The 22,585-nt window shown below is 46.9% G+C and overlaps 1 protein-coding gene across 1 annotated transcript in view; it reads right to left on the bottom strand.

Annotated features, from left to right (window-relative positions):
• Positions 1 to 9,135: 9,135 nt before the first annotated feature.
• LOC119393165 (amine oxidase [flavin-containing] B) overlaps positions 9,136 to 22,585 on the bottom strand; it is a 101,325-nt gene continuing 87,875 nt past the window's right edge. Inside the window, exons 9-14 of the mRNA XM_037659989.2 lie at positions 22,306 to 22,465; positions 21,450 to 21,549; positions 20,523 to 20,634; positions 13,836 to 13,933; positions 10,549 to 10,726; positions 9,136 to 10,170 (exon numbers count right to left, since the gene is read on the bottom strand). Coding sequence (XP_037515917.1) covers positions 10,015 to 10,170; positions 10,549 to 10,726; positions 13,836 to 13,933; positions 20,523 to 20,634; positions 21,450 to 21,549; positions 22,306 to 22,465 — 804 coding nt within the window. The 3' untranslated portion in view covers positions 9,136 to 10,014. The remainder of the gene's footprint in view (positions 10,171 to 10,548; positions 10,727 to 13,835; positions 13,934 to 20,522; positions 20,635 to 21,449; positions 21,550 to 22,305; positions 22,466 to 22,585) is intronic.

The following is a 22,585-nucleotide window of genomic DNA, read 5'->3' as shown; positions in this document are numbered from 1 at the left end:
TTGAACGCTTTGTGCACCCAACGTGGTATCGCAGTGCCTCCGTGATCGGCCCACCTTTGACCAAGCGACGACGTCACGAGATGGCGTCACGTGATGAGACATGACAACATTTGGCGACATGTTGACGTCATATGGTGAGGTCATCACGTGATGTTTTGCATCGCTCTTGTTGTCGCCACCGCGACGATCACTTTTCGCGTCTGATGACGCACCTAAGGCCTTAATATAGAGGGATGGCCAGACGGGTAAAGCAAGCCTCTTTTTTGTCCCGCAGACGAATCAGCTGCTCTCAGCTGAGAATTACGTTTTGTTTTCTGAAGTTCGCTCGGTGTGAAGGGAGGCATTCACATTGTTCCACGTTTCATTTGTTTTCGTTTGTCTTGTTTTTTTTTTCACGTATCTTTTGCATACATTTTTCCTCTGCGCTCAGTTCTTCATAATCTATTCATAACCAACGGGTAATAAGTCTGACACGTTGTTCAGATCGTGATTGGTGACCACCACGTTTTTCATCATCTGACAGAGACATATCGTCATCGGCACGATTTCTGGTCGAAGAATGCGGGTTGGCGCCACACGCCACATTACTATCCTTAATCGCGTTACATAAATGGCAGTCATGTCAAGTTATTGATGTCATGACCTATCAGTTATGTTGGTGACACATTGATACCCTTCCATGCCAATTTTGGTATATACCAAGTGAACGAGAGAGCTACGCGAGTTTTTTTTTTTTTATTTTTGGCACCGCGGCCACGCCGACGGACACATTCTGCTGCGCATAAGACAGTTAGGGCTTTCGCCTTAATAAGAAAACAGTAGAACGCGGGAGGCAGCCTTGTAAAACAAATCGAACGCACGAAATGAAAGAAAAGATTTGAAGGGTGCAAAAATGGCCAGCATGGGCTGGCCATTTACTACGACCACATCTTCTACGTCCTCCTGCATGGTTATCTTCGCGATCTTCGGCTTACTCGATCTCTTCTGCAGCCGCTCAAGATGAAGTGCGTGCAGAATGCGTTCCTCGAGCAGCCGCGTAAGTGCGGACCATTGCGGCGACAAACCAGCTAGAAGGCAATATACAAAATTCCCGTTTCACAGCATACAAACGCGTTCTCTGTGCGGTGAGTCGCTGCGGTATTATCTTGCAGTGATGTAATAATAATAATAATACATGGGGTTTTGCGTCCCAAAACCACGATATGATTATGAGAGACTCCGTAGTGGAGGGCTCCGGAAATTTCGACCATCTGGTGTTCTTTAACGTGCAGCGGAATCTAAGTACCCGGGCCTCTACCATTTCGCCTCCATCGAAATGCGACCGCCGCGGCCAGGATCGAACCCGCGGCCTTCGGGTCGGCAGCCGAACACCGTAACCGCTATACCACCGCGGCGGACTTGCAGTGATGTAATATGGCCCGAATTATCGCAATGTTGGCTAATAGCGGCCAAAGTAACAGGCGCGTAGCAGATGCCCGCCGCTTTGACGCGCTTCCACAGCGCAGAAAGCCCACGGGTCCTAGATGTGCGTGCGTGACCTCCCAAAAATGCACTGCCGAGGCAAGGAAGTCAGCCTTTGTACTCCCGTGCAAGTCCATCATGGAGGTGCCCTCTCTCTCCGTTGAAAAGTTTAGATAACGCTCGCAGGGATCATGGCGGCCAACACAAATTCGTGACGCAGGTGTCTTGTGGTGGTTTACGATAAAACAGTTTTTGTCCATGCCGTGAGGTGGGGCGTTCCCGCGCAGTCGCGCGACGCCCACTAAAATTGATCTTAAATATGTTCTGAGCTGTATTAGGCGTTAATATTTTGTAGATGGTGCATGTGTGTCGACACAAATATACCCCACAAGTAGTCATCCCGCCTTCAAAATTTTGTGTCCGTACTCCTTTAGGACCCCCCCCCCAAAAAAAAAAAAAAAAAAATTACCTGCTGGCGGACCAACTCAGGGCTGTCCAGAGGGCCCGTGTGGCGGCAGAAGGGCTTGGCCTCTCTGTCCCGACGTGGGAGCGGGCCGCATCAGTCCCGGACTGAATCCTCAGGACATCATTAAAGTCATTCATACCATACCATAGGCGTACCAACCGGGGGGGCAAGGGGGGCGCTAGCCCCCTCACTGAGAAATATTAGGGGGGCGGAGCCCCCCCACTTTCGACAGTAGTCATTGTGGGCTGCAGACTGGGAAACTAACAAGTCGGGTAATTTTACTTCAACGCAGCAATAACGTAAAAAAGTCACAGTTTCGCCGCAAGGGCGAAGCAATGAATGCGATAGCAAGGAACTAATGCTATACGAAGTGAGGCTCGCCAATGGATACTCTCAGTTTGAACAGCGCTTCTGTTGCAAAGGCAGCCGAAGCAGCGAAGGAAACTATAGCGTGCTTCAAGTGTCGAGCTGTGACACTTGATAGTTCGCGCTCATCTTCTGTTTGTTCGTTTTGCGGCGTCCCTGAGCTCGAGTGACATTCGTACGCGCCGTAACATGAGCGCGGACATCAGGGAGAGTATTTCGGCCGCGCGTTAAAAAAGTCACGTGGTACACAGAGCTGCTCCGCGCGCGGCGGTCGCGGTTGCCTAGACGACGAAGACGCGGCCGCGGCGGCACTCCGACCGTCGTTGGGTTCTGCGGCAGTGCCATGTTTCCTTTGGTATTACAAAGTATTCAGTGGGCATTGCGATGAAGCAGTGACTGCATGAGCTGCACGTCACAGCGCACAAATGCAACATTCAAGGGTAAAATTTAGCACAGCTTCACTGACTTGGCGTCGCGAAGACTGATGAAACTGCGGAGCTGGTGCCTTTTCCTTGGCTTTGGGGTGCGTTTTTTACTAAGTACTATTTTAGCTGTCGATACAGCGATGATAATATGACGCCGCTAAACGGTCCGTGAGCTCCTGCTTTGGCCACTCGCAAGTCAGGATCGGATTCCCTTCGTTGCTGGGCGGCCGACGTCTCTCTTCCCGACGAGTTTTGTCGTGCAGTTGCGGCGACACGCCTCTCTCACTCGAAACTCGGGGTCGGCCCGTCATCGTTGGGCCCATATGCTCTAGCGAATTCCCATCATATTTCCCGCCGCGCCGCTTCTTCTCTCGAAGACAGAACCTTGTTCGTACTCGCCATACTCGTCGCCGAACGTCGTAATGCTCTGCGCCGACAGTGCACGCCCTTGTACTGCTTTGTTCACTCAGAATTTATACTTGCAGCAACAACGAAATGAAACAATGTTAGTGCTGTTAAATCAAGGTGTGCGGCCTAGAGGTAGGGGGCACTCTTGTAAGCTCAGTGCGAGCAGTCCGGCCGCATTAGAATTAACACCACAATTAAAGCACGATATGCAACACGTGTACGAACTGACGGTCGGATGTCAACAAGCATGCACGCTAGCAATAAACAAAGATAATGATGTGCGTCTATCCTGGCCTCTCCTAACTCCATCGCACAGTAGTCAGGGAACACCAAGCCCAGCTTTTTACTCTGCCGAAATAACATAACACTACCGCAGAAGGGTAGCGCATACTATCGATACGATGGCCGGAGCCACCGCGTCTACGCGTCTCCGTCTCGCCGGTCTCGCTCGCCTGGCAACGGCCAGACCCCCGCCAGAGGGCCGCACCGGCCGCACTTTTTTAACGCGCGGCCGAAATACTCTCCCCGGACATCACGGTGAAAGCGTGAAACATTCCTCTACCCCTCGCCACGAGAAAACCGCGCGAGCAGACAGCGGAAGCGAGCGAGCGCGCCGACGACTTTTAAATGCGCCCGTCGGGCTGCTAGCGCCACCTCGCTGGTAATGAAGAAACGCTTATTATCGCCTGCTGTCTCTGAGTCCGTCCAGCGCTAAATGGTGTGTATATAACGCTCGCCGTTAGCTACGTGGAGGATCTGCGTTTCGTGGCGTAGTGGATAGCGCCGCTCGCTGCGGAGCAAGGGGTCCCTGGTTCGATTCCGCGCTTCGGAAGCATTTTTCCGAGTTATTTTTCTTTGGGGCCTTTATATATATATACATACTTATACATATACGGTGCATGACGACGGCGACGGCGACGGCAAAATCCAGCCGAGACTGTCCATATAATTGCTATCGCAATAATATGTTATAAAATGTGTCCTCCGATTCAGCTGTGACGACTGTCCTCTGTGTGTCATGACCACGCGCTGTAGGCTCTCTGCGGTGGGGCTGCCTATTCCACGCTTTCGCGTCTTGCGTTCGAGCATTACAGAGGAGGCTATTGCTTAGCTGGGGCTCTATAACATTACAGCAATCTGTCATGATTTTATTTTGTTCTGCATGGCCTGAAATTATAGTAATCGGTGACGCAAATATGGGCGGGAACCAGTAAACGTTTTATAGCCCGATCAAACGCTCTCCTTTTTCAGGAAATTCAGTTTTTTCTTTGAAAAGGAATATCATCGCCACTGCTCCATATTCAAGGTGCTGTGAGTTGATGAGTGTGCAGAAGTGTCGAGTATTTTAGTTGCGCCTAGCCAGGAGAGCTAAAAAAGATTCTCACTTTAGTCTCCGATTAGCCTGCTTCACCTTGCTTATCATATGGTAGCGTGCAGCGGTCGCGGAGGCTTTTGACAAGGCTGTGGAGTCGAGCACATTGAGAAGCCCAGCCTTCAAGTTTGCCCCTTAACTTGATCTATCTTTCCAGGGAGATGATCAGCGTCCATGGTTTTCTGGACTAAGAAGGCTGCCCACCTGCAAAGGATTGTGTCTGTTCCTAATAATGTTTATTTCTCTCTACCTCTCTGTCAGCAACAATGAGTTCTCAGGAAGTGGTATACGCGCAAGAGCAGCTCAACATCGTTATACTACTACTGAAAGTATCTATCATACATATATGAATCCATCTCGCCTGCTGCTATAAGTAGCCGCTGCCAGTGTGATTGCGGGCAGCCTTCTTGAATTATGTTCAGAAAGAAACACTGTGTGGCTATTCCAAAAAAAAAAAGTATTGTTCAGCACAGTAATGCGCTGCCTATTGTGCAGACTTCATTTTAACGCCACGAGGTTTCGAATACTCGTGACGTCGCCTAACAAGGAGGCGATTTTACGGCACACCGAAAATGTCTGACGAATAGCAAAGAACCAATGACCAATAATACACCGTATTGAAAATAGTTTATTATTATTGTTTTCTTTACGCAGTCATGCGTAAGTGATAATTACGCGGTGGATCACTTGCGCGTCATTTGCTGCGTTGTGTTACGAGCAGGTGCTGTAGGCGTGACCCAAAAAATTTCGACCAATCATTAACAGCTATATAAGGACCTATACGGAAGGAGACAATGCGGGGTAGTTTAACGTTATAATAATAATAATAATAATAATAATAATAATAATAATATCTGGGGTTTAACGTCCCAAAACCACGATATAATTATGAGAGACGCCGTAGTGGAGGGCTCCGGAAATTTCGACCACCTGGAGTTTTAACGTTATAATCACCCATATTTTTTCAAAGAAAATTTAAGCTTACACAGTTTGCGTAGGCTATCTAATTGGAGGGGCTGGAGGGAGGAGTAAAGGGGCCACTTCACCGCTTTCTCGTCCACCCCCCACCCAAGCTGGGAAAAATAGGAGGACAGGGAACGACACCTAGTATATAAATCCGCAGTCGTTTATAATCTTATACCTATGGTTAACCAGCTCAATGTGGTTTCCATAAATATTAATCGACTGAACTTGACTTTCTTCTTTAGAAAGACTTTATTAAGGCTCTAAGAGTAAAGAAACTGGCACTTCTGCGAAGTACCTTGCTTTGTCAGCCACATGTCTTTTTTTTTTTTTAACAAGTGAGAACTTAAGGTACTAGAGTCATAGCAGTATCTTCATACTCATCATATCTACAACCCCAAACTGAGACTGTGAAGTTCGCAGATGGAATGCTCAGATGAAGTACAGGTTAAATGTGGCTGCACGTTTTAAACTTTACAGTAATATTGCCAAAATGTTATTAAACACTGCTGTGTTGTCGCGCTATAGGACGGCCCAGCCTGCACAATCTGTTTGTCAGATTCTTCCTTGATTGAAAACAAACAGTTTTGAAAAGCAAATCATCTAATCATCTCTGTGAATATAAAAAATCACGTCAAATTCAGAGAAAATGTAGTTCCCTCTCTCTGGTATATATATATATATATATATATATATATATATATATATATATATATATATGGCGGACAGAGTGAGAGACGCCAGCCCCCCCCCCCCACTCGCCAACGAGTTGGTACGCCACTGTACCATACCATACGTTATTGCTAGGGTGCCCTGATGTGCGCGCACGCATCGATACGACGTATACTTCGTTTCACACATCAGGTGCAACTCTGCGAAGGCTGCAGCGAGACTTCTTGCAGTAGATGCGTTCGCATTAAGAAATGGTTCAGTGTTCTTACCGGGCAGAATAGTTTTTTTTTTCTTTTCGTTAATAGACTGAATAATGAACGAAGGTGTCTTGCGTCTTACAAATAGACGAACCTTGTTATACGACTGTTATTATACCGCTGGATTACTTAGCGTTTTGTTGTTATTGTTTTTTGGTGTTTCGTGCGCACAGCGTCGCGCGGAGCCTCGTGCGTTCTCTTCTACTCGGGGCTGCGGGCTCTTGCGCTGCTGTCGCGTTTCGAAAGCTCCACTGCACGATGCCTATACGTCGCCGCGTGGGCCCAGAGCTTCATTCCACATCACTATGGGTCCAACTATGCTACTTAGAAGGTCCTAAGCACCATCAGCAACATTTTGTTAGTTGGTCTCCTCAAAGTGACTTCACCTGCGGCCAAGTACTCCCGCCACGACGTATTGGCCGCGAGATCGAGCGGAGTCGCCGCCTGGCGGCTTCTGGCTGAACCGCGCCTAGTGTGGATTGCTCCATGCGTCGTCTGCTAGCCACGTTGTGTTTGCATGTGCGCGTACGCCATGCAGGTCCTCAAAAGGCGGCTTGTTCCGTTGCGTTAGTGCAACTTTAACCGCTCGTACGTATGCCTAACACGATGTAAAGAAGCATTTGGCCTTGATCGGCTGTATATGTACTGCGATAAGATCATTAAGTGCCCTTGTCGAGAGTGCTGTGTGTGGTCGTCCTACCCTCCGTTCACGCGAGTCATATCAGTGTAGCTAGGTGCCGCTCTGTGGTCCAAGCGCATTGCAAAGTGCACTTGGCGTTGTCCTAAAGATGAGAAGTATTAAATCTCATGTGAATATAGCCTTTTAGCGGCTCGGTGGTAAAAAGAAAAAGGGCTCTCATGCACTTGCGCGTTGTGGTTAGGTGTATAACTTCAGGACTGTCGTTTATAGGTTACGTGACGAGTTTTAGTTGTGTACGGTCCTGGTCCCACTGCAGAGAAATATTTCTGTCAAGTCGCGTCCGACACTTCGGTACGTAAATTGTCCCCTAAACAGAATCGAAAATGGAATGACAGAAATCGCAAAACTGAGTTGCCTTGCGCAATTATAATTTACAACTTGTGGCGAAATGTATACAAAGACACCCGTGTACTTAGATTAAGATAGCCCCGCCACGGTGGTCTAGTGGTTATGGCGCTCGACTGCTGACCCGAAGGTCGCGGGTTCGAATCCCGGCCGCGGCGGCTGCATTTTCGATGGAGGCGAAAATGTTTGAGGCCCGTGTACTTATATTTAGGTGCACGTTAAAGAACCCCAGGTGCTCGAAATTTCCGGAGCCCTCAACTACGGCGTCTCTCATAATCATATGGTGATTTTGGGACGTTAAACCCCAGATATTATTATTATTAGATTAAGATACGCGTTAAAGAGCCTTGAAAGTCAAAATTAATCCAAACGGCGCACTTTACATTTATGTCGTAGTAATTTCACGCGAAGCCACACCTTTTTTTCTTTACATTATCTGTTGCGTTGTTATAGTAGATTGACGGAAGGCAGCGGACATTATTCGCACGAAAAAACGTACTTTGATCCCGTGAAATAACCGGGCCGTTGTTCCATTACTTTCGTGCAAGTAATCAATCGAAGAAAGTTCCGTGCTGTACATTTACCTTTGTGTACTGTTACTGGAATGAAAACAAGCGTGTGCGTGTTAGTCTCGCTAAAGCGCTGTCCGGCTTTCCTCAGTAAACTCATCAACTGGCCTAGATTTCATGGAGAACTGAATAAGAAATGCGGATGAATATTTGAGCCAAGGGCGTAGCCAGAAATTTTTTTTGGGCGGGGGGGGGGGGGGGGTCAACCATACATTGTGTATGTTCGTGCGTGCGTTTGTATGTGCGCGTGTATACTATATACGCAAGCAAAACTGAAAAAATTCGGGGGGGGGGGGCTGAAACCCCCAACCCCCCACCCTGGCTACGCCCCTGGTTTGAGCACGCAGTGCACATAGTGCTATTTGAACTCATCGTGCAGGAATATGGGCTTTCTTTTTGTTGGGGGGGTATCCAGATGAACAAGAAGTAAATACTTAATTCAGTCGCACTACAGCAGTGGAACACAAGCTAAACATGTACAAAAAAAAACAAGAAAACGTCATCCATTCCGAAAACGCCGACTGTTGCCGAAGGCGAGCAACCCATTCGTTGGCAGAATGCGCTTCTCTCACAAGTAATAGTAACGTTCGGCGCACTTCGTGCATTAATTCGGGAATGAAGAGCGCACACATTACCAGAAAGCTGCAGTCAACGAATTTTGCTTGCCGGAAATCGGGTCAAATCGCTCACAACGAAATGCTGTTGTGTGCGTTTGTATATGCGCCGACAACCGCCTATCCACACTAGCGCGGCGACGGTGCTGCCACCTGTAGCCCGATCTCGCGGCGATATAGTTCGTGTGCGAAGGCGCAGGTGCCTTGCTGTAATAGCTTTCAGCCCTTGCCGCAGAAAATCCGGTGTCGTTGCTCGTGAATGGAAAATCCCGATGGATAAAAAAAAATAAAAGACAAGATTCGAGGCGTAATCGAACCCGGGTATCCTGCGTGGAAGTCAAGTATTCTGCCGCAGAGCCAAGCCCTGCAGTGATATGTCGGGCGATGAGTGACGTCAACAGATGTAATATTGCGTGGTAGAAGCGTAGCCTCACAGCATGTGAACTGCCTAACAAGCTGGTGCATTAAGCTTCATACCCATTACAAGGCTCAGCAATAATTCATCATCAGCAGCAGCCACAGCATCAAGAAAAATTTTACATTTTGTTTTTCTCTTGCAACATTGTTTTTCTGTCGAAACAAGCAGCTAACAATCCACTTATCGCTGCAGGAGACCTAGTTCGTTCGAGCGCGCGATGTTGAATTATTTGGAGACGATTTTATGGCGCCCAGCGAAGTTTCGTTTTCTGAGAGCGCCGAGAGAGGTTGGACGCAGCGGGGTTTTCACGTAAACACAACTGGCTACATGAGCACGCAAAACAGTGAGCACCGCCTTGAAAACTCTTTTTAACGAATGCTGGCTGTATCCCCTCCGTGCAGTTGTAAATATGCGGCAGGCTTCTAAGCACGTCGGCTTATATGAAGCCTACCATTTTAAGAAGTTAGGTGACAATCGCTTCAGCACGCATTCTCTTTCTTTGTTTGAAGCATACGTTTATCTTCTGGATGCGGCTATCGCGTTTCCGTGTACGGAAAGCTAGACTAAAGATCACGATTTGTAGTGCTGCACCTTTCGATGGCTGTTCTTGCGTTCTACCTTGTTGGCTTGGTATAAACCGCTCTTTTCACGTCCTTCTCCTGCCTTTCCCATGCTTGACATCGGCATTTAAAAGAGGTGTCTTTTTCACCATTAAGCACAACTGTTAGCCAGCGCTTGCGTCGGTATTTCTTTACACAAGCGAAACAAGACAAACGCATGTAATTCAAACATTTATGGCGGTGCGCACTGACCTGCGCCCACAGATTGTCCCTGTAATGAATGAAAATTTCCCGCTGATTGAATACATTGTTGCTCGAGCTTTTGTTAACTGCCTGCCAAGAAGACGGTCACTATTCTTCGAGCCTTCTTGAACAAATGGAGGGATGCGATGAACACATTATTTGGCAGCAGACAGTGTCAATGCGCAAAGTACGGCAGGCGGTGACCGAGCAGCGCCCAGCCGACAGCGGTTCCTATTGGCAGAACCAGGAAGCAAACGAGCGACAGGAAGTCGCCGACGGAAGGCAAGTGCTTCTCCATGAACGTGTCCGTGAACGGGATCTCGGGAATCACCTGCAACAAAACAACGATACACGTCAAGGCTGCAAAATGCTTAAAGAGATCTCGAGCTTGATAATACGCACGCACCCCCCCCCCCCTCACACACACGCACACACACACGCGCGCTCAGGCACGCACACGCATACACGCACGCACACACACAATCCAAAAAGAAAAGCTGTGAACATCTCAACAAAGTTTTGTAGACGTGCGCGGCGCCCGGAGTTCCCGAGCGGAGCGCGGTTACCCCCGCAACACACACACACCTGGCTAAGTCTGTCGTTCCTCCTAATCCATAAAGTGCGCACTTTAGTCGTACTTAGTTGTAGGCATAAAACAAACGTTGGAACATTCAAGATTTCTTCCTCCCAGAAGCAATGGAAGACTCACGTCGTCGGCGGGTGGTTCGGGCTCCCAGATGCGCTCCTCGCCGATCAAGCCCTGTGCGTGAAGAACCTCCTTGGCGGCCCTCTCGCCCGCCTGGACGGCACCGTTGATGTAGCCCGACCACTGGCTCGCCGTCTCGGTGCCGGCGAAGTGAAGCCGTCCGATGGGCTCCCGGATCAGACTGCGCCAGGGCGATCACGGCAATCGCGATGTAGGCGCCAATCGAATTCGCACACAACTATCAAACTTGGGAAGGACTGAAGATGAGAAAAAAGAACAACAGACAATCGGATGCAGTTTTCGCAATTTTTCACTGAGCTGTTCTAACCAGACACCTTGTTAGGTCAAAGTGGATTTTCTAGTGATCCCAACCCAATTTCGAGTTGATGCCCACTGATAAGACGATGCACGAAAAGAACACACACAGGACGAGAGCGAACTAACAATTGTCACAGCTCGACACTAGAAGCGCGCTGCTCAATCACATAGAAGGACACACGAAACGAACGCACAGGTACACACAGGACGAGCACGAACAACTGTCACAGTTGTTACTTTGTGTTTGAGCAGTACGCTGCACGTGTAGACTACGCACAACCAACTGCCCATACTTCGGCTCTTCTAGCTAGCAGCTCACTCCTTTCGCAAACAGGGCCGCTGCAGCGAGCGAAGTGACCTTCGTGCGCTCCGTAACATCAGCGCAAAATTTGCGGTGAAAGCACAAGACGTACAAACCGCCACTATTCCGCACCCCCCCCCCCCCCCCCCCCACACACACACGAGATAAGCAGCGCGCACGGACGACCACGCCCTGTAGAGCAAAGTACTGTTTGTACAGGTAGGATGCGCGCGCGCATCGCTGCTCCGGTGAAAACCGAGCGGGGCGACGACTTTTAAAGCGCGCCCTTCGCGCCATCTCTCTGGTGATGAAGAGAACACGTGGAAGCGCCTCCGAGGTCTGCAACCAACAGCGGTAAATGGTGTATATAAATAGCTTGCCGTTAGTATGTTCAAGGACGCATGCTCCGTGGCCGAGTCCTCTAAGCGGTATACACACGGGACACAAATCCTGGGGGATAAAGGCGGAGCCTAGTGACGTCAGCTCACGAGAGGAATTCCTCACAAATGTCCCCCACTCACACGAACGAGGCGAACGGAGTGGGAGACCAGTGTTACCAGACTACTCTGGTGGCTTGTACCGCCCGTTTCACCAGCTGCTGACGACGAGCTGCAAACGACCAGCTACGGACTGGACACCCACTGCCGCTCTCTGCATAAGCAAGTCAAACAATGTGGCTAAACAAGAGCCTGAAATTCCACTATATCTCCCACTGCCGGGGGATCGTTTGTCCTCTCGGAGAAATGGTCCCCGTGTCCTCCGAAGAGGCGCGGGGGGGTCGCGCCCACTCACTAATCCGTGACGTTGGAATGACGTGATCCGAAATCCACCCGTGTCCCCCGCGTACTTCTCCCTCGTGTGAATACCCCCTTAAACGCCACGCGCTGAGGAGCGAGGGGTCGCAGGTTCGAATCCCCGATCACGCGCTTCGGAAAAAATTTCTTCTGAAATATTTTTCTTTGTGGCTTTTACACACACACACACACACACATATATATATATATATATATATATATATATATATATATATATATATAAAGGTATGAGAGGTGGCACTTCCAGAAAACTTCATTTATTACGTCGGCGTTTCGGCCGTAGCACGGCCTTCGTCAGAGTAAGATATATATATATATATATATATATATATATATATATATATATATATATATATATATATATAGGACATGACGGCGACAGCAAAAACCAGCCGAGTGTTCATATAGTTCATATCGCAATAAAAAGATAACAATAATACGATAAACGACAATGCTTAAGGTTTGTCTCTAAGACGAGCTCTCAAAGCCTTAAGTACTGCATGATGACGTTAACGAGCGCCGACAGGTACGGTTTGGTAGTTTCAGCTTTCGGTGCAACGAGAGGGTCGCCACCGGGCAGCGGAACGCCTTCGCGTGTTCACGGCTCAAGCTACGAACTCTTCCTCTCGCGTTCCTGAAGCGCTGTGCGGTATACGCACGAGCACAGGTTACCTTATTACCTTATTACGCACGAGCGCAGTTTAGCTTATTACTGGAGAACGCACATCTTGGCGTTTCTCTCATCAAATGGCGACGCTTTGAATGAGTGCATATCGAGTACCAGTGTTATGCGATTGTTGATGCCATTTTTGCGCGGTATGCAGTATATGCTGTGTATGTTAATTATTAGATGCGAAGCAGCGTTTGAGCTGGTCTGTGTCCATAGTTTCATTGGCGACCGTCCGCTTTCTACCACCTTAGCATAGCCATCTGAGCGCGCGCTCGCGCCAAGGAGAAGTCTGCCTTCTCTTGTTCTTCGACCGCCTTGATGATGGTACGTGCAGAGCACTTTAGGGGCCCGGACTTCCGTATGCTTTCCTAGCTTGGCGTAACGCAGACAAAACCATGCGTGCTGGCACGCGCTAGCGCGTTCGGGCCTGTGTAAGGGGCTGGGTAAGACGCTGTGGCCTCTCCCCCTTACCCTCTCTCAGCAGTCACGTGATGGCGTCGGGGAACGTGATTCTGCAGACGCGCGATGAACCCGCGAGGCGTGCTCCAACAAGAGTTCGGCACGAGTAACAGCAACAGCAACTACAGTAAATTCATGGTGTGCTCCACTTGCAAGGACGCGTTAACATCGGGCAAGGTGCCCGTGATGAACGGAACTTTAAGTCGACCCATGCGCTGCTTCGCATCCCCACATGGTTCCCTTTAGTGGGAGATGGTGTAATTTTTTCACCTACGACAAGGGTTAAATCATGATCTTTGGCGTTAGTCGTCGAGATAGAGATGTGCCACACAACGTGGGTGCATCCACGCCGAACGGTGCTAAAGCTGCCAAACACCAATAGACATTGTGCAAGCTTTCATACATCAATCTACAATAAACAACCAACTATACGCCTGTGAAGACATAGTTCCCTTTCGTATTATACCAATTCCTATGACTGAGGAATCAACCATGTTTTTTTTCGATGCGCCATATTCATGTTCAACGTATTCAGGTTTTTCTGACAAGCGCACATATATACAAGGTCTGCTTATGTATGAATGAATGAACATCAAAGGTGACCGTAGTCTTTTAGACTGTACGTGTTCCTCTTCAGCGTGCTAAATGCAACGAGTGGTTCTTAGGCGGCGGAATGACTGGCGTTGTCTCATTTGCTGACTTGGTCTGTGTTGCGGGAATGACTTACTTCTTGAAAGTGGTGAGAAATCCAGGCGGCATCATGCAAGTGTAGCAGCCTCCCGCGTACTGCTCTCCTGCCCAGTTGTACTCCTCGTAGTGGATGGGCTGCAATCAAGGAGCACACGATTCCATCACATTTTTCAGCCACATATATACCCCTCTAAACCTAATGCGCACGATCCTCCGTAAAGGAGAATGCGCACAAGAACCAGGAGCGGATGCAGTGTTATTACGACGGAGTTGGTTCAGCTTACGGGAGGGGGGTGCTCAACTTATGGGAATACCTGATAGGTTCTCTTCTCGGTGTATACATGAAAAAATTAAGGGGGGTTCAGGATATCTATAAAGCCCTCTGGATCTGCCAGTTGACGTCCACGACTTCAATCAACCATACGAGCTTTAGAGCAGAGTTTGATGGGGTAGGTGCTGCACGAGAACAATTGGGAAGAAAAGCAGATGACAGGAATGAAGTTATTCATGAAAAGGCCGCCTGCTTTTGTACAAGAAGAATGAAATAGGACGCATGCGCAGCAACACTCGCAGCACTATGTATGTTATATACGAGGTTTGCTGTTTAGACAATACAGCCTAATAAAAAAATATGACAAGGTGGTCTTCACTATAGGAGTGTAGCGAGACATTTTTTTCTGGTGGAAGAAACGGGGGGGCAGGGGGGTGTAGAAAAAGTTGTCGATCTTCACAATACATTTCTTAGTGTTTCTTTAATCCATAAAGTTGCACGTAATTTGATATATTAGTCATCCATTAAAGGCTCCGATATTGAAACCGGGCGCGCAGTACAGGCGGCCGCTGTGTTACGTCACACCAGAACCTATCTTGTCATCCTTCGTGTTTCAGTCATAAAACGGGTTAGTCGCTGACGTTGCTTTTTTTTTTTCAGAATCAGAATTTTATTAAAAGTTGAGCGAAGTTACAAGCGTTTGGTATACAGGAGGAGGTCCCATAGTCAAGAGACTGTATCGGGACCTCCTGTACAAAATTAAATAAGTAATATGCACATCATAGTAGCAACAGTAGCGAGATCAATCATTTAAGCAAAAAAAAACATAGCATTCACAGAAAAATTATAGATGTCATTACATAAACTAATACGCTTTTAAAATATCACAGCAAAACAAAAACGATGAGACAAAAGGAAAAGAAAAAAGAAACAATACAATAGTCAGATAATCTATGTCCAAAATACATTGAACAACTAAGCACACGTACCTTAAATGAAAGACACAGTTACTCTATCGTTATTCAGAATGAAGTAAGTGTATTTTAACACGAAAGTGTTTTATGCCGGGGTCCACCAAGACTTCAGTGACGTATTTCCGTCACGGAAATGACGTTGAAAAAATGTACATCATCAGATGGCAAAGAAAAAAAGTTCCGTCAATGGGGCATCGAACCCACGACGGCTCGGTCCGCAAGAACACATGCCGGGCACGCTATCCACTGCGCCACAGCCACAGGCTCTAGACGCTTTACAAACGCGCCTTTTATATTTACCACCGTCCTGTCCCACTGCTCTTGGTCGGCGGGGTGGTGTTGCCCTCTATGAGCGGTAAAGTAAAGTAACTCATCATTACTGTGACCTCCGCGATTGGCACCTGCAACGCTTGTTGCTAAACGTCCGTCCCATTCAGCGTGTTTTCAATAGAATTGCAATTTTGTCAATGCCTTAACACACCGTGAGGAGGCGATCTTAGCCCACGCGTTCCCCGCTAACGCTACCACCGAGAAAAATCGCGGCCGGGCTGCAGGGCGGCGCGACGCGCTTTGCGTTTCCCTCTAGTCCAGCCGTGGTGTTCAATCACGCTTTAACATGCCGCGGGATGGCGACCAAGTTCTGCGTCCAATATGCGACGCTCTTCTGGCCATCACACCTCGTTCTCTGATTACGCTTTCATGGTTAACTACTACAGCTACCACAAGAGTTCGTTTAATCATTGAACGTGTACGTTTGTCGTCGGGATGGACATGAAACACTAAGCATCAAAGTGGGTGCGTCGACGTTAAACGGTGCTATAGCTGCTAGACATCTATATACATTGTGAAAACCCTCTCATACAAATGTATTACAAACATTCAACTACTTCTGTAAGGACACGTTTTACGTTCGTGTTATTCCGATTCCTATGACGGAGGGATCAACCATGTTTTTTTTAGTTCTTTCTTAAAATGATGTAATGGTCTTGTGGTTTTCATGATAAGCGGAAGAGTGTTCCAAAGGGAAATAGAGGTGAATGCTACAGTTTGCTTCCCATAATTAGTGCGAATTTTGGGTAAAAGAAAATTATTGTTTATCGCGAATCGAGTAGTGCTGTAGATCATGAGATTAGATGATGGAAAAATGGCTGGCGGAAGTTCATTATTTATAAGCCTGTAGAAAAAAATACCTAAGTTGTATTTAGTGAGTCCAGTGATGGCGAGAACGTTATTCTCGCGTAGTAGTGGTTTGGCATTACAGAGGCGTGGGCTGCATGTAATTATTCTTATAGCATGATTCTGGACAATCTGGAGGGACGCAATATGAGTATTGTAAGTATTTCCCCAGCATGTTATACCATAGGTGAAATGAGAATGGACGAAGGAATGATAGATAGACAGTAATGTGGTGCGTGAGAAATAAGGGCGCGTTTTAATTAGGACGCGTATACCATATGCAATTTTCTTTTTTATGCCAGCAATATGACTATGATATTTTAAGCTATTATCCAGAAGAATTCCTAGAAAAGAGGAACTTGAGCTATGCGAGAGGGAGTGGGAACCAAAACTGATATGTGGTATTGATGATACGTTTCGCTGATGTGAACTGAATAGAACAAATATGGTTTTAGTAGCATTAATAGATAACATGTTGGTATTACACCAATTTAAAATATTATTTAAATCAGCATTCAAAATATTTACGAGAGATGAGATATCTTTATGAGAGGTGAATATAGTGGTATCGTCGGCATACAAAATGCACTGGGATGAAGAAAGACAATTAGGTAAATCATTAATATAAATCAAAAACAAAAGTGGCCCCAGAATAGAGCCTTGGGGCACACGGATGTTGGTAGTTCGCTGTCGAGAATAAACGACTGATATAGAAACAACTTGAACTCTGTTATATAAGTAGCTTTTTATTAGTGAAAGAGCGGGGCCAGAGATGCCAATTGACTCAAGTTTAGTGAACAGAATATTATGATTTATACTGTCAAAGGCTTTTGTTAGATCGATGAATACTGAGGCAACTAGGAATCCTTCGTCGATTAACTTTTTTAGCTGGTCAGTACGATGAATAAGCGCCGTCTCAGTTGAATGTCCATGGCGGAACCCAAACTGACAAGAAGAGATGATGTTAAATTTAGAGAGATATTTTGTTAACCGTGTTTCAATTAGTTTCTCAATAATTTTTCCAAAGAACGGCAAAATACAAATGGGACGGTAGTTATGTAATAATGATCTGTCACCTTTTTTTAGTACAGGTATCACTTTGCCACGCTTGAGTTCACAAGGAAATATACCATTTTTAAATAATAAATTAACAATAAATGAAAATATATCACCTATTAGGTGCACAATTGATTTAATGTTCGCAGGATGGATCTCATCTATTCCAGCACTTGTCAATTTTAAATTACGTATTACAGCAATGATTTCGTCCGGTGTAGTAGGAAATAAGAAGAATGATTGGGGTAAACGACTCATGTTGATGATTTCTGAAGGAGAATTTGAATTATCAGGGAAGAAGAAACTACTGAAAGCCTCAGCTATATCGGAAGGACAATCGTGCTCTATTCCGTCAATTAAAATTCGACGTACCTCGTCCTGCCGCGTGTTTGTATTTAAGAAGGAGTTGATAATCTCCCATTTCTTTTTAGCGTTGTTAGCCGCCTGTAAGGTTCTTTGTTCAAAATGAAACCTTTTTGCAGTTCTAATTTTGCAGTTAAGAGAATTACATAGGCTCTTGTAACGGGAACGTAATTTCTTGTTAAATGGCTGTTTTTTTAGTTTTCCTATATAAATTATCTCTTTTGCGCATTTCCGCTAATAGCTGTTGCGAGATCCACGGATTGTGAGAAAAAGTAACAATTTTTTTACATTTCTTTTTGGAAGTGAACTTTCTTAAATGCGATGAAATTAGTGAAATAAATGTTGAAAACGCTTTCTGTGGATCGTTTATTGACTTAATTTCAGACCAGTCAGTGTTAGCAACAGCCGTTATGAAGCCGTCTTTATCCAAGACATATCTGGTGTGTGAAGAGGAACAAGGGAGTACATTAGTTTTGAAGCGTAAGACGATGGGGTAATGATCACTAATGTCTACATGCAAAACTTTCGCCTCTGGTTGGTCAAGCAGGTTAGATAGAGCGTGATCAATAAGCGTTCCTGAGCCGTTAAAATCTTCACGTGTGGGAACGTCAATTAAACAGTCATATCCGTAACCGTGAAACAAACTACTATAGGTAATACAGGCAGGTGATGCTTCATCAAGTAAGTTAATGTTGATGTCACCCATTATGACGACATTTTTATTTTCTAGTGAAACTGTATGCAAAAGATGGTCAAGACAGGTACAGAAATCATTAACTGATGATGAAGGAGAGCGGTAGATGCAGCCAAATATGAGGTTCTTCTTATCTCTAGTTAGAAAGAAGTTATCAATTTCAATGCAAACAGATTCACAATGGGCAACGGTTAGTACTAGGTCATGTCTTCGTCGATAAGCAATACCAGAAGAAACATAAATAGCTGCACCACCATGATTGTTCGCTACCCTACTGCAGTATTCAGATTTATAATTATGAAAGCAATACAAATTTTTGTCATCGTCAGATAACCAAGTTTCAGTTATAGCAATTAACGAAAATGAGCAAGATAGCGAAGTGAAAAAATCGTCAATAATGTCAAAGCGTTTGCGAAGACTTCTCGCGTTAAAGTGAATGATGGAATGAAATTCATTTAAGAAAGAATGCACTTGATTCGGTTTTAATACGGAAGCCATACTAGTTGCGCCGAAAAATTTGACAATAAGCTCTATTCTATTCTGTTTAGGTCGGATTCGTCTCGAATGCGCAGAACTTTACTAAAACTAATACGCCAACGATGATATGGCGCCATCACTTCTGACTTCTGCGCTTCTTAGTCAATACAGGTGAAACTCGACCTAATAATAATAATAATTTTGGGGGTTTAACGTTCCAAAACCACGATATCATTATGACAGACGCCGTAGGGGAGGGCTCCGGAAATTTCTAGCAGCTGGGGTTCTTTAACGTGCACCTAAGTGCACGGGCCTGTAGCATTCTCGCCTCCATCGAAAAGCCGCGGCCGGGATTCGATGGAGTGAGTATATAGTCGCTCTTGTGGACTCAGCAGTCGCTCTTTTATGCACACGCCCGAAGCGGCGATAGTTGCTTTCGTTATTTCATGGTTTCTGCAACATATGGCAATGATCGCCTCCTTTTTTGCTCGGCCTGGTCGCACCATCACTGCATGCGTTCTCCGCACCTTTGCGTATCGCCAGCCTGTCACAGCTTCACATGACATATATCTGACCTGCATCGACCCGACCTCACATGCCCGGCTCTCGTGGGAGGCCCCATGTCGCGGACTTTTCGCACGCGTGGCGTGGGATACGATTCTACGCTTTTGGGTGTCGTTTCAAGCTTACATTTCAAAGAAGCATACATAATGTTGCATTCTCTATTTTACAAACTTGCCGATTTAACGAAATAATTCGAGCGCGGTCGTCATGACTATTTTACAAACTTGCCGATTTAACGAAATAATTCGAGCGCGGTCGTCATGACTATTTTACAAACTTGCCGATTTAACGAAATAATTCGAGCGCGGTCGTCATGACCTGGTTAAATCAGGTTCCACCTGTATATGCAACGCAGGTAACGTCTCAAGAGGTCCTGCGCCTCCTTCCCACTGTGTAAAACAGTCGGCGCTTTCAAGAATAAGACAGTTTGAAAAACAGCGCTCTTTCCTGAGTTTTCACATGCACCAACTCGGCCAGTTTAAGCTGTTTATACAGGAGAGAGCGACTACGTAGAAGACGCTCTCGCCACACGGCCAAGATAGGTCGAGAGCGTCGACACTATAGCAAGCGTGTCTGTGTCAAGAAGTGGGCGATAATGTAGCACGAAAGGCGCTATCGTAGGCGTGCGCGCAGGGTTCCCCATTCGGAGAGCCGAGTTTCACCGAAGCCCTTTTGGTCCAGTCCGAAAGCCTGTCACTTTTTCCCGCCTTTTCGGGGCTCAATGGGGGAAGTGCCGCGAGTGCAACATCAGGGGTCCTCGGCCGCCGTTAGCGTCAAAAATTGTGTGGCCATAACCATGCACATTAAAAAATGAAGTGAAAGGTCCGACTGAGTGAATGTATGGGGCAGAATTGGCTTTAGACGCCCCCCGTGAGCATATCTATGGGTGCGATCATATTGTCGCCGGGATCGCATCACGTGCTGACGCCGCGCCGAGTGCAAGTCTCCCTTGGACTCTGCCAGCATCTTTGCATATTGCAACCATCAAAATATGGACGACTGCCGCGGACACATTCCGCATGTGAGAACGTGCACTGTGCAGCTGGCTTCGACACAACGGGGCTGACAACTGTTACACAAACCAAACTAATAGCTGGATCCTTTCTAGCTTCCGTGAATGCACGCGCGTTCCTTCAAAAAGGAACTCACGTGCAGTGCCTCTTCAGTCTTCATGGCGGCCGCGTATGCCTTGATGATCATATCTTTCCGCTCCTCGGGCAAAAGATTCACCAGACTCCTCGCCTTTCCGGCAGGCAGAAACCTGCGGAAAAACGTACGTGGCCGGGGTACCGTTGACAAAAACTGTGCAACCTATACACATTTAATGGCAGCCATGGAGGCAACGGCGTTTCGTGCTTGGGAATTCAAATGGCACCTGCTTGGCTTTGAACAGTTTAGCGCTTCAACGTGGTTTCAATACGGAGAAACGTGCCAGTTTGAAAGCATGCTCATTATAATTCACCGTAAACAAAGAACCGGCACAATTAAAGGATTCACAAAATTATCCGTGTGAAGTTTCAGAAGCCACAACGTTGGGCTTTCCGGATTCTGTGGAGCACTTGCTTCCATCCCTCATAATAAGAAAACATGCGGACCGTTACAGTTAGTGCTCTCAAATGAACACTTCTGGGCATATAACCATATATATGCTGCATTTCGGAAAGCTTGCTATGTTTACAAATGAAAAAATTCTCTCGTATCTTTCCCAGCGCAAAATTTATTTAAGGAAATTTGACCCTGACATGCTCGGTACCACTCAAACGATGCACACTGAAAGGTCCACAGAGCCATGATGCCCCATTAAACGTAAATTAGTATTAAAAAAAAAAGCGTCCCCAATTACGCTGTGCCTTTTCTGGTACATCACCCACTTCGTGGCCAACGGGAATTATTCCTCATAAAGAATTCACGTGTGATGGAATATTCTTTTTTGTGCGGACGTTTTCAATAGCACGTGATGCACCTTCGCTGCCACAATAAATTAAAAGCTACTTCGTGCAAATATTAGATTCAATACTGTGGCCCATTAACCAACGCCCGTTCCATATAGAGCTACCAAATAGATGTGGTGCAGACCCAATGATGGCTGGGTACTGTCCGTCCGGCTTTGTGTCATCGATTGTGTACACGACGGGGCAGTCTTCGGACAATGTGAACAACATGGAGCCGGAGTAACCTACGAGAAAAGTGAAAAAAAAAAAAGAAAATCGGCACCGTGTTACAGCACGCTTGGTGATGCATTAAATTATACAATCGGGCGCCAGGCTTCTTGCAAGACATAACAAGCCGCAGCGTGACAGACATGCATTAGATTACCTTGTCGATTGCATTATGACCACCCTCCCCCCTTTGACGCTCTGTGCACCTTACGCGGTGTTGCACTGGCTCTTATAGTTATACAATCAGGAACCACACTTCGTGCATGGCATAACGAGCGACACACGTTAAGTTACCGAAATCGGCCCACCCTCATGCGCATGAACTGTTTAGAGATGTACCTGATACGCACGCATTCAGTGCATATAACCGGCTGACGTTCAATAAAGCTGGCTTTTCCCCCCACCGGCTACGAGGCGTATCATGTCAGAGATACATGGTGCCAGAAGTGCCGCGCACCCATCGCCGCACACGTAGGCGCCGACGGCAATCGTCCGTGTCATGTGATGACGTCATCACATGACACCACGCCGCTCACACGGTAAAGGTTATGCGGGTTTTTGTAGCGCTTTTAGAGCCTGCCGTGTTTCGCTCAAGGTCAACGTGCGATGTAGGGCTTTCGCCTTAAAAGGAAATTATAACGAGTTCTCTTGGACGCTGCTGCCTCACATTCAAAAAAGAGATGATCTTTCACTGGGCCGCATTTAGCGAAGGTAGAAAGAGCAAGGGTTTTCAGCAGGCACATTGTATATGTCACAGAAGGAGGTTCGCTCACCGATCTTTCTCCAGAAGGGCTCCTTGTAATAAACGAGGCACTTCCACACGGATCCCATGGGCATTCGCTGTAGCAGCTGGTTGCGCATCGGAGGCAGCGGTGGCGAGTAGTGGACGCGCATTTGCATAGGAGGAGCCATGGCCATGATCACGTGACTGCCCTGCACGTTCGACGACAGGCAACGAGGTCACAGTATGAGCGCCAGCCAATGGGAATGATATATGCCACAGCTGTCGTCAGTACAGGAACGTTCAAGTGGCACGCGAGGCCTCGACAGTCG

Source organism: Rhipicephalus sanguineus, chromosome 5 (genome assembly GCF_013339695.2).
Source record: "Rhipicephalus sanguineus isolate Rsan-2018 chromosome 5, BIME_Rsan_1.4, whole genome shotgun sequence".
Taxonomy (NCBI): domain Eukaryota; kingdom Metazoa; phylum Arthropoda; class Arachnida; order Ixodida; family Ixodidae; genus Rhipicephalus; species Rhipicephalus sanguineus.
This window is presented reverse-complemented; position numbering and strand designations above follow the sequence as displayed.